Source organism: Cryptosporidium parvum, chromosome 2 (genome assembly GCF_000165345.1).
Source record: "Cryptosporidium parvum Iowa II chromosome 2, whole genome shotgun sequence".
NCBI lineage: Eukaryota > Apicomplexa > Conoidasida > Eucoccidiorida > Cryptosporidiidae > Cryptosporidium > Cryptosporidium parvum.
In genome coordinates this window covers 726309-739038 of record NC_006981.1, presented here as the reverse complement: position 1 = coordinate 739038, position 12730 = coordinate 726309, and the positions used below count along the sequence as shown (strand labels likewise).

Below are 12730 nucleotides of genomic sequence, written 5' to 3'. Positions count from 1 at the left end.
CTGGGAGTTGAAGAAACAAAAAGAAATCTTCTTTTTCCAATTAATTCTACTCTTCATTTCAATAAATGGAGAAACTTTTAGGATATATTAGAGGATATATGGAACATATTAATCTCACAAATAATCCCATAAACTCCATTTTTATTACTAAATAATATAATAATAATAATAATAATTATTATTATTATTATTATTATTATTATTATATTTCAATATTGGTCCACAAATATCATCTCTTTCATTAACTTCCTAAATTTTATAGGTTAATTTAATCTTGGAGAATCCCCAAATCTCAAGTAATATCTCAAAAATCACCTCTAACTTTGCACATAATTGCTTATCTGAAGAAGGAATTGCTCAATATTTTAAAACCTTACTCTTTGAATTTGGATACTGGGATCTAGACTCATTAATTTTCTCCAATAATACCAATAAACATTCTTTTCCTTTTCAAGTAAGTTGAATAAAAAAGATTATTCATTTTTTTTATTTTATTACTTTTCAATAATAAACTTATTATTCATCCCATTCAGAATTTTACTGAAATCAAATTCTCCCCTAAAGATAACCTTAAGACCATTAGAAATAAGATTGAAACTTGTCTTGGCTAAATTATTATTATCTCTTTATTAATTAAAGATAATGATAATTATTATCATGAAAATGTTTTTATTCTAATCCTTCATTTTTCAGCTTTCTCATCCCCCATTTTACTGTCAAATATACTCACTGCATTTAAAAGATTCGAATTCCCTAGAGTATTATTGATATCAGATGTCGTTATACTTCCTTCAATTCCTTTATCATTGTTTCCACATATTCCTCCTCCATTCAAACTGCTTATTGTGTAATTCATTGAATTACTAACCAATTTATTGTACTGAAATACATCTGACCATCCTTCATTTCCAATAGTATTGTTGCTAATACCACTACTATTATTATCTCCTCCCATAATTGACTTTGAAGTATTATTATTGGCATTAGTGGAGGATGACGATGAAGATGACGAAGATGGGGTCTGAGATACTAATTGAGAAGATTGAGATGTAGGAGAAATTGATGATACCATAGCTGAAGATTGCTGATGATTATTCTGATGAATTTGCTGTTTTTTTTGCTGAAGATTTTGATGTTGAGATGTTGATAATGGTGATGCTAATGATGGTAACAATGACGCCACAGTTGAAGGAGTTGGAATACCTGATGTACCTGGAAGAATAGAATTTGATGCAGGAGAAGTTGAAGAGGAAGAGGAAGAGGAGGAGGAAGATGAAGATGAAGATGAAGATGATAATGAAGCAATCCCACCCATTAACACAGTTTTGCCATGTTCATCAAATACCTGTTTTGTACCAGAAGAATGAATTATAGTACTCCCTCCACCTTTGCTAGCTCCTCCTGAGTTTAACTCTACCCCTGAATAACCATTCAAATTATTGACATGATTACTTGAAGTACTATTTAAAACCATTTGTTTGGCTTCATCCATTCCCGCAGATTTCAATTTCGAATCTTCAAATCTCACCCCTGGTAATTGTCCATTCCCATTTATTTGTTGCTGCTGCTGTTGCTGTTGTTGTTGCTGCTGCTGTTGTTGTTGCTGCTGTTGTTGTTTTTGTTGTTGCTGCTGCTGTTGTACCCCATTGTTCAAATAGTTATTTATCTTAATACTATTATCATTAATTGTATTCAAGGCCATCTGTAGTAAAGATGTTGCAGTGGTTGATGATGATACAGAATTACTGGCTTCCAAACCTCCTCCAATTCCCCCTCCCCCACAATTTCCAGAAGCTCCTCCTCCGTTTGTTCCATTTCCACTCATCATTAATACATTCCCCATCAAACTTCCTCCAGTCAAATTCATTATTCCTTGCCCTCCTCCTGCAGCTCCCTGAGCAAACCCACCAACTCCAGTAACTGCTGAACTTGTATGGCCTCCACCAAGTACACCAACTGGATTGCCACTACCACTTACACTAGATCCTCCAACAAATAATCCCTGAGCTATCTTGTTTAATCCACTTGCATCATCATATGCCTCCATTTGAACAACATTTCCAACATTGCTGCTACCACCACTCACTGTTGATTTTGGATGAATCACTCCTGGTGATATTCCTGGTATTATCCTGTTTCCCATTCCCATCCCAATTCCATGGCCTCCACCTACTCCACCTGTCATGGAGTTATAAAAATTAATTGATGATGTAGGATTCATAGATTTAAAGTCTGAAAGTGAATAATAATTGTGGGTAGATCCACCATTTCCTCCACCTAAAATAGGTATTGTAGAGGAATTTGAATTTGAACTTGAATTTGAATTTGAATTTGAATTTGAAGTAGAAATTGAACTCGTACCCGTTCCAGTGCCTGTGCTTGGCCCAATATTAGATACAGAATTTGAATTAGAAGTTGATGTTACTATGGATGATCCTGGCGTTGATCCTGATACTGTTAAAGGAGATGAAGATGAAGATGATCCTGTGGAAGCCACTGCCACTGCGGCTACTGCCGCTGCTGCTGCTGCATTTGTACCTCCTCCAATGATTCCCAATCCGTTCATACCTCCTCCGTTCATAGTATCATCGTATATCATCCCTACATATCCGCCGCCAGTTCCTACACCCCCATTCACGCCCACTCTTGATAGGCCCAGCTTCTCTACTAAATTACTGCCACTAACCATTCCCGAATCACCACCTCCTAGTCCTCCCCCATATGATGAAAATAATGACTTGTGGTTGATCAGTGCCTTATTTTCTAATGAACTCATTAAATCATTATTCCCTATCAAAGGATGAATATGGCCCATATTTCCCAAATTAGTGATATCTCCCCCCAAATTACTTCCTCCTCCCATCTTAATGCTATTAATTCCAATAAAATTGCTACCACCGTTTCCATTACTAATACTGTTGCTAACTCCTCCATTACCATTATTCCCAGCACTACTTCCAACTTTATTTCCGCTGTTGTTGCCACCATTATTGCAGTTGTTATTACCACTACTAGCATTGTTTACTATATTTGTACCTGACAAATTATCCAATATTAATCCCTCATTAGTTTCATTGTTTCCTATTACTGCTCCAATTCCACTTAAAGAAGTTCCTTCATGCCCATCATCATAATCACAAAGCATATCTCCTTTCTGCGATTTCAAAATACCCCCAAACTTTGGCCTCGCAATACTATTCAAATTTCTTCCTGAAATCATATTTGATAAATACATGCCATTCATACTCTTTAAAGATGATAATTCATCCATGTTTGAACGAATATATTGCACTGATTTCTTACTTGGAAGCTGACCAATACTCTGTAATTCGCTTTGCTTTGCCTTCAAAAATGCTATTGCTTCGCTCCTAGCCACATCAAACCCATATATCTTAGAGTTAAAAGTCTTACTTCTACGTCTTTGACCCTCAGTCCAAAATGCCAGCCAACTCTGCATCCTTTTATTCCAAGATACACCTTTGTATCCGCTTTTATACTGATCGCTAGTTTGGGTCACTCCTAATCCTCCACTTGGCTTTGTCTGGCCACCGCTTCCTCCTTGATTATGGTGATGATGGTGGTGACTATTAACTCCATTACCTCCATTGTTCTTCTTAATGAAGAATATACCGTTCTGAGTTCCACTAAACAATGATCCCCCACTGCCACTTCCTCCATTTCCACTGCCGCCTCCAACGTCGCTATTAGCCCGAGAGCTTCCACTCAAACCAACATTAGGTTCATCTTGGTTATTTAAATCTGCTTCATCATCAACTATCTCCTCTTCATCTATTTCAACATCCAAATCTAAGTCAACATCTACCCCTGCACTGTGGTGAATACTTCTTGTTGGAGTTGTTGATATTGTTGAAGCATTCATACTTCCAAGTTGTCGATAAGAATGGTTCATTGGAGGTGGTGGAGTCACTATATGGCTGCTATCTTGGCCTGAACATGGTGTCACTATTCCACCATTATTACTACCTGTCCCTCCGCCATTCCACTTTAGGGAAGATTTCCCTACTGCTGAACATGAACCTCCTGCAACCCCACTACCATTTGTAGCTATTGCTGACTCCAACTCTAAACCATCATTCAACATGCATTTTGACCTCTTTGGGGACAATCCTATACTTAAATCATCCGAACTTTTTAATGGATCATTATTACCTCCACCAAAACCATTATTCATTGAAATTACCGAAGATTCCAAACCCAATCCTCCTATTATTTCGTTCTTATTTTGTTCAATTACTCCGCCTACAACAACTAATCCTTCGCTATTATCTAGATCTTTTGAATCAATTGAGTTTCCATCTTTTCCTTCTGAACTTATTAGGCATTCCATACCATTTGTCCATTGATCCTGCCCTATTATTGGATGCATTGTCTCAACACTTGTTTGTTTTACTCCACTAATTTCTTGGGATTTTAGTGATTCTATCTTCATTTTTGATGGCATTTCACTCCAAAATCCTGTCTCTAATAGCTTGTACTTTGATGATTCCATATTTCCACCAATTATGTTTCAATAATCTAATTCAATTTCTCTCACTATTTATATACATGTATACATATTATATATTTATACATATATATGTATAAAAATATAAATACATATATATGTATAAATATACGAAATGAGTAATAAGCACTTCCAAATAGCCAAATCACTCTTTTACCTTTTTTTGCATATATTTATATATATCATGTGAGTATTTTTGTGTCTTGAATCTTTTAACCTGCAACTTTATCCTGGATTAAATATTACTAATTTTTCTTTCAAACCTGTTTATTAACTATTCCAATAATATATAGTCTTATTCAGTCACATATATATCATGAAACCTTTATTTTCTTCCCAACTTATCGCAATTATTTTCCCAATTCAATCTATCCTCAGTACTTTATTTTGCTTTTTATTCCAAACTTTTTTTTTTAATTCGTTCCTTTTCTCTTCTATAACTCTCTAGTACATGTAAAATCTAGCAAGTAAGGGGTTTCTCCTCTATTTTTTTTTACTTGCAAAAATTGTTCTGAAAAAATATTATTTTCCTACCATGTCCATTTATAGTCTAGATCTACCATTATAAATTAATTAAGCTCGAAAACGAGAGTTTTCTGCTCATCCATATTAATTGCCACTGAAAAATTGAAAAAACTGTAGAAAATGATGTTATTATATTCACCACACATGGACAGAGTACAATATTAAATACCTTATTGACTGCTTTTATTATTGCTATATTTGTGTTTAAAAGCTCAATTTCATTAGGCAAATATAAATACCTAATTAGCCCGCCCAAAATAAGAATTGCATTCAATAATATAACAATTACATTAGCCTTGTAAATTCTCAAAACTTTTGACCAAATACTTTGTGACTTTTTCTCATCTTTTTCATTTCTGAAGCATGGAATTGTGTTAAAGCATACCAGGATTGCTACTATAACCAATAGAAAAGATATAATGCTCAGATAAGAATTAATGATAAAACTTGCTTGATAGAACAAGCTTATCCAGGGATTCAGCATGTTAATAATTGCATCGAATAGGAAATTGATTAACATTGTGTTGATGTGTTCCCTCACCAGGATGTTTTGTGTGTTGTCAACTATACTTGATATGAGTTGTTTCCAGTTGATAGAATCTGAAATTTGTTTATTGTAATGATTGGAAATATTATTTTTGAGATCGGTAGTTGATATAATAGGATAGACACTAGGGCTTTTTGGGGATTTGGCTTCAAAACTTTGATCAAATTTCCTTGAAGAATTAATAAAGTTGCCGATTTCTTCAGACATAAAGGTATATTGAATCATTATTTGCCTAGTAGTCTTCTTCAACAGAAGTATTATTTGGTTAAAATAGCTTGTCTGAAAGTCCTCCATTTCATTTTCTTTAGTTAGATTCTGATAATACTTGTTGTTTAGCCGAATAATATCTAACTTTGAATAAATCTCATCGATTTGGACTATGTGTTGTCTTATAAGGTGTATTTTTTCCTGATCAATGTCATTTTGAGAGTAGAAATTTTTTTTCTCAAACTCCCAACCACATAGATTTCCAAGAGAAACTAATTCATTATCTTCAATTCCAATGACAGGAATTAATTGATAACAGGAAACCACATCAAAGAATGAGCCTTTATTTAAGTCAGTTTTATCTCTAATTCCAAGCTTAATAAAAAGATGCTCAGTATTTGTATTCTTTTCTAGACTCTTAGATATATTAGAGCCTTCTGCACCATAAATGCATCTATAATAAACAAAAGCCAAAAATTCTCTATAGTATTTGGACTCTCCAGCTTTAGAAGATTCACTGTTTTTATTTAATTCGTTATATAGACGGCCAAATTCCCAAAGCCTCTTAATATTGACAGTTCTCTTACACTCTACATCACTAAACTCCAAGTCTAGTGATATATCCAATAATCTATTTAGATAATCCTCTCCCGTTTCTTTCGGAAAGCCTTCCCCTATAATTAAACTCGATAATTCGTTTTCTAAATCTTCTACGAGCATTGCCAGAGTTATATGATCTTCAAAAAAATTAGTATTACTTGTCCTTTCCGAAATGCTTCTATAGAGTTCTTTCCTCCATGGATTATCATTCAGATTACGCTCCATTATAAATGTGGATGATTTGCTACTACTACTAATAAATTTCTCCTCCAAAAATTCCTCAGAAATGCAATCAATTGGTAAGTCCCATGGGTTTAAAAGCATAATAAGGTATTTACAGCTCTTGCTTTGTTTTTTAGATAATGAATCCTCATTATTCAATCTAGTGAGATTTCCCCAATCAAAAAGTTTCTGAATGCTTCCTCGTTTGACAAATGGAAGTAAACTTGTTAATTTAAAAGCCAGTTTGGGTATTTCCAACCAATAAATTCGAAAATATCCGTGTAAGCACTTACTATAAGCTTGTATATATCTTCCTACATATTTGGAATTATTATTTTTGCTATAAGTAAAGCCTCCAATATAAATGTAGTACGAAATTAGTAATAAAATTATCATTAATAACACTCTCTTCTGCCCCTTTGAACATTTGATGAATTTCATCTATATCAATTCATTATATTTCTCTTCAAAAAGTTTATTTATTGCTTTATATTTACGTGTGTATGTGTATTTTTTAATCCTAACAAATTGCTCTTTAACATTTAATCATTAACTTGAAAAATATACAAAACCTTCAACTATGGCATATCTTTACATAAATTTTCCTTACGAGTCTCCTCCTTTATAATATTTTTTTATTATTTTATGTCAGTTTGTAATTTGTGTGGGATTAATTTTTTTTTTTTTTTTTTCCTCCCTTATTACGTGGCCAAAAAAATACTCTCAATGTATGCATGTACATGTTGGCGCCTGTTTGTTCATTTTTAATAGGTGACAAAAATTAATACCGGCATGCATGCAAAGCTCAAAAGTAGTCAGATTTGGCTATTCGCATTGCTAATCGTAGTAATAATTTGTGAAATCAGGTGTAAAGTGAATTTTTTGGATTTTTTTGAAAATTTTGTGCAAGAGTTAAGAAAAGATATATTAATTACTGACCAATGTACTACTAGGAAAGAAGAAGAATTAAAATGTTATTGGATTATTCTAGAAAGTGAGTTAATTCATTTATTGAAAGCAGCTAAGAGTGGAAGTAATGGTATATTTGGCTTTAATGGTAGAACTAAGAATATTATATTCTTAAGAAAATTAATAGATTTAATTAATAAAAATACAAAATCAAAAATAAGAGAAAGATTTATAGCATATCAAAGTCATCCATATTTGAATAGCACAATAATTAGTAACTATGACATTAAATGGTATAATCAGTATGAGCTTGAAGATATTGAGAGGATTGTAAATCAACTTTCAAAAATTAATCTAGGTGATTATGGTATAATGAAATTTGGAAATGAAAACAGTAAATTTGAAAACAATTCAAAAAATCTTACTATTAAGTTAGTTATTTTGTCTATTTTTTATAAACAATATTCAATTGATCAATTAGCCTACAGAAAAATAGCTGAAAATACAGATACTGTAAATAATTATATTCAACATTTATCAAAATCTGTTAGCACAGAAATTAAACTGATAGACGAAGATATTGAAAATTTAATGAAAAACTTAGAAGTTTCTATGGGAAATAAGAAAAAAAGTTTGTCAAGAAAAATTGAATTTATCTTGGAAAATATAAAATCAAAATTAACATCCTATATTGAGAAAATAAACAATTCATTCGATAACATAAGAAAAAAGTTATATTCTCGTATCCTAGAATATTACTTATTGGTAATAATACTTGCAAAATTGTTCTTTATTTTTTCAAGAAAGATGCTATCAATGATTCTACTATTAAATCACATACTAATATACATATTGGATAATTTTGAAGATTATACATTCATGCTAATAAGTCTACAATTCGGATTTGAAATGGTTTCCACGTTTATTCAAGAAATATTACATTGAATATTTTTATAATATTTGGTTTTTTCTTTCTTATTATAGCCAAACAAAAGGTCGAGAAATCCAAAAAAAATAAATGTTTGGATCTTAATAACCATTATCAATTCAAGTCTTTTTGAGTTGTCGAGAAATCAGCTTTCGTTTTCTGCTATCACGATTACTCAAAGTAAGAGGATTTCTACACCCTTTACCTCCTTCCCAGAATCTTCCAGATGCATTACCTGATTTACCTGTCAGATTTGCACGGCAATATTTACAATTTTCAGAGAATCCCTGTTCTCTACTACAAAATCCACAAATCATTTGTTTTGCCCATTCAAACTTATGATCAGGATTATCCTTATCATGACACTCATGGCACGGATAGGCTTTATTACAGCAAGGAAATCTGTTCCAACGATTGGATTTCTTATAATGTGAGCAAGTTCCATTTGAAGGAAGAGGGGTACCAACAGCTGTGGGAAGCTTTGTATCCTTATTAATCTTTTTTTTGAACTTTTTCATATTATTCAATTCAGCAAGCAAAAAATCTGTGCTTTTGTCAACATTAAATATTTCATTCCCAACAATTAAACCATCTGCCTTAATTTTCAGTTCTTTAAAACAATTTCTACAGTTCACTGAATACTGCTTCCCCACAAAGAACTCTCTAATCCTCAGAAAATTACTGCAGTTTGAGCATGAGACAAGAATATCTGAAGGTAAAATATCTCTCAATGAGCATTCAGAAAATTCGATCTTCCCAATTTTTATATCATTAGAATGGCATATTAGTGGTGAAAAGTGTATGGAATGTTTTAAACCACATTTCTTACAGTTTTGTGAGTTACCTAACACCAAATTATCCAAGAAAGTCAATTCCCTTGTTTCGTCTTGGTTATTTAAAGTCAAATCATGGTTACTTGGAATACTTATTGGTTTATAATCATTCACCTCATTACATCTTGAGCAATAAATTTGAAGCCTCAGAATTGCAATCAAAATTAAATCAATAGAAAAAATTTCCAAACCATTAATGAGCAAATTCTCATAATTCATCAAATTTAATCTGCTCAATTCTTCCACTGGTGTTTTATCGAGACCATCCTTTTCTGAATACAAAAGTCCATCATCAACTTTTGATTCATTGGTGGCGTATTGTACATCACTTTCCTCCCCCATTATGGTTTTTTTCTCTGATTCTTTATTGACCACTAAAGACCTACAATACTTATACCTGTCAATGCACTGTTTAACAGTCTTTCCATTACCAACATGATTGGCAATCTCAATCCATTTCTTGTTCACGTCCTTTGTATACTTGTAATAGCAAATTGCCTCTTCTAGAAGCTTTTGCTCCCCAGGAGTCCAGTTCAAAAGAATAAATTCATTAATAGATTCTATTGAAGGAAGTCCATTTAAAACTAATTCTGAAAAATTCCTATCAAATGTCTTAAGAGCTTCATAAATTGGATTTGAAGTCAAGGAAGATTTTGAAATACATTCTTGAAAAGCTTCGTTAAACTTGGAACTCACATACTGGTATTCTGGAGTATCAAAAACAACTTGGTCGATATTTTCTTTTGGATATCCTGATGGAATGGTTATATGTATTAAAATTGAAAATTTTTCAGGAGAAGAAAATTCTGTCTTGGAATCTTGCATATTATATTCACTCAGCTTTGAGAAAGGGAAATCTGGATCGCTTGGCTGATATTTGCAAGACAACTTTATTGAGGTTTTTCTGAAAGAATCATCAACTTCATCGTTCTTTCTCTCTTCAGTTGGCTTGTTGTTTTCATCTTCATCGCAAACCAACTCCTCTGCAATAATATTAGCCCCATAAAGCTTACTAAGTCTGGAGAACTCATTCCCCCAACTGTATTTTGGCTTCGTCATTACGAAATTACCTCGGCCATTTTTATTGAATTCAGATCTTACCCCTTCTTTTGCATTGGAAATGCCTTTTTTTGGGTCAACCTTCTTGTTCCTGTATTTACGGAAGTCTTTTCTTCCCCCAAGATTTCGATTGTTCTTTGGTTCAGACTTGCTTCCTTTGGAGTTTTCTGCACCTGGTTCTGAAATTACTGATGCTGGTTCACCTCCTCCCGGAACTCCTGGTGCTGAAAGCCCGGGCATATCTGGTTTATGGCTTCCATGCGCTCCTGGCTTTCTGAATCTCCCCCTGCTAAATGTTCTTCTCTTCTTACCACTGCCACGGTCATGGTATTCATTGGAGATTTTGGTAATTTCCGAATTAGAAGATGGAGATAAAGAAGAGTTTGAGTCTTCATCTACCATTTTTCCTTGAATAATTTCGATAAAGCTATACCGGTCTTAATTAAAGAAAACAATAGCTCTAAATTAAGTGATTTATTAAATTACTTAAATCTGCTTGGGCTCGTAAAGATTTGTTGGGGGGATAAACAGATTGATAAGTTTCTGGTCAAAAGTAATCCAACAGTAAAATCCAGCTAAGAAGAAAAAAATATCTTCAAATTTTGCCTATTTCAAACTAAAAAGGACCAAACAAAAAAATCCCCACCCTTTATGCAAGCAAAGCAACTTTCTGAACTCTCCTACAAGCATTGGAAAAAACGACTTAACCCGCCAAAACTATTGCAAACATCTATAATTGCGGAAGGACTGATTAAAATGAAAAATAACATGTAAGAAATGGAACTAAAAACATTAAATTATAACAGCTATATAGAATTTTGAGTAAGTTGTAAGCGTTTGAGACTACTGGGTCTAATTTCTCTGATTCCTTATACCCACAGAATAAGCTTGTTCAGAGTTGGAGTTCAAAGCGCTCTTTGACTCGAGAATATAAAGAAGGCAGTAAGCCTGAATATCCTCCTCAAGAATATCGTCTACTAAAGTGACTATATCATCATCAAATTTAAACCATCCGTTGAACTCCTTTTTGAAAACATAGGAGATATAATGGCCTTGGAAAAGAGTACTTCCATTGTGTTGAAGCACTGCTACTAACTTGAAGTGGCCAATCTCCGTGAGAGATTTGAGTATTATTCCTGCTGTTTTAAAGGAAACAATCCCATTACATTTTTCTCCGTTGTTATTAAACCTCTTTAAAGTTACAAGCAATACATTTGGGAACTGCGAAATATTTATACATCTTGTTGCGTTTACAACACTCTTACAATGGGAACAATTGTAATTTGGTTCATCATTTTCGTGAAAAAGATTCTGTTGCTCAAAAAACTTTCTAAAGCAAGACCCAATTGAAATCTTCTCATAATCATCTGAAACTTCAGGAAGAGCCAATGTTATATCCCAAAAGGGATCAAAAGTATCACTATTATTTCCACAATTCTCGCAAGTTATTCTACTTCTGAACTGTCCACATATTGTATTATTCAAAATTGAATTATTTCTCATCATATGGTTATTCCAAAAAACATTTCCTGGTCGGGTTGATTTTTTGCTCAATTTCTCAAGATCTTCGTTTGACAGCTTTGGAGCATTACATGGTTTAATAGTCCCATCATGGATTATTTCCAAAATATACATAATAAATTCATGTGCATCTTGTTGATGCTGGTTAAAAAGATCAGAGTTCTGTTGTCTAAGCTGCTTAAAAAGTTGATATGGAGAAATTGCATCTGTTATTCTACTTGGTTTTCCTAACTGAATTAAAATTGATATTAATGACCTACAAACCTCCTCTGAGGAGCTCTTATTAAGTTTTATCCCTCCAAAATTTTCTTCTGTAAAGATTCCCATTGCTGATATAAACTGTAACCCAGCATTCATATAACACGTGTTCCCAAAATTCTTTATTCCTATTGGACTACTCATATTTTCAGCCCCGTTCCTATTCGTATTAACTGTTTCTGATGATACTGACGATGAAGATGAGGGAACTGAATTCCCCATATTACTCTATTTGTACATATATTAATATATATTATATACATATATATATATATATATATATATATATATATGTATATATATATTCTGTTTTCACCTACTAAAACTCTATTTTTCTCCTCCTCCTAAATCTGTCCTGCTAAATACTTCTCACTCCTAAGATATATTTCTTGTTATTCTTAAATTCTCCTTTTAACCTCTTTTTGTATATTACTTCCCTCCCTGACCCTCCTTTTCCTCTATCTTTCTCCAGAATTTCCTCACACGCAGTCTCCTTCTCTCTTTCAATTCCTCCAGTATCTCAACTTGAATCTTTTATTATTAATTTTACACAACTTTTTACCTTTCTTCTATTTATTCTCTTTTACCTATTCTTT

The 12730-nt window shown here is 32.9% G+C and overlaps 5 protein-coding genes across 5 annotated transcripts; 1 reads left to right on the top strand and 4 right to left on the bottom strand.

Annotated features, from left to right (window-relative positions):
- Positions 1-682: 682 nt before the first annotated feature.
- cgd2_3490 (protein with low complexity regions and an apicomplexan specific domain) lies at positions 683-4510 on the bottom strand (the record flags this gene model as incomplete). Its single annotated transcript, XM_626536.1, has 1 exon — positions 683-4510. One exon carries the CDS (start codon positions 4508-4510, stop codon positions 683-685), a length of 3828 nt encoding a protein of 1275 aa, XP_626536.1.
- A 577-nt stretch (positions 4511-5087) lies between these two features.
- cgd2_3480 (hypothetical protein, signal peptide, 4 transmembrane domains) lies at positions 5088-7067 on the bottom strand (the record flags this gene model as incomplete). Its single annotated transcript, XM_626535.1, has 1 exon — positions 5088-7067. The coding sequence occupies one exon, from the start codon at positions 7065-7067 to the stop codon at positions 5088-5090; it is 1980 nt and encodes a 659-aa protein (XP_626535.1).
- Positions 7068-7418: 351 nt separating this feature from the next.
- cgd2_3470 (hypothetical protein with signal peptide and one or more transmembrane domains) lies at positions 7419-8480 on the top strand (the record flags this gene model as incomplete). Its single annotated transcript, XM_626534.1, has 1 exon — positions 7419-8480. One exon carries the CDS (start codon positions 7419-7421, stop codon positions 8478-8480), a length of 1062 nt encoding a protein of 353 aa, XP_626534.1.
- Positions 8481-8582: 102 nt separating this feature from the next.
- Positions 8583-10793, bottom strand: cgd2_3460 (C- terminal region conserved, zinc finger, myb DNA binding domain; the record flags this gene model as incomplete). Its single annotated transcript, XM_626533.1, has 1 exon — positions 8583-10793. A coding segment is annotated over one exon (2211 nt), but the record flags the coding sequence as incomplete, so codon positions are not given.
- A 414-nt stretch (positions 10794-11207) lies between these two features.
- Positions 11208-12362, bottom strand: cgd2_3450 (ubiquitin C-terminal hydrolase of the cysteine proteinase fold; the record flags this gene model as incomplete). Its single annotated transcript, XM_626532.1, has 1 exon — positions 11208-12362. A coding segment is annotated over one exon (1155 nt), but the record flags the coding sequence as incomplete, so codon positions are not given.
- Between the last annotated feature and the right edge of the window lie 368 nt (positions 12363-12730).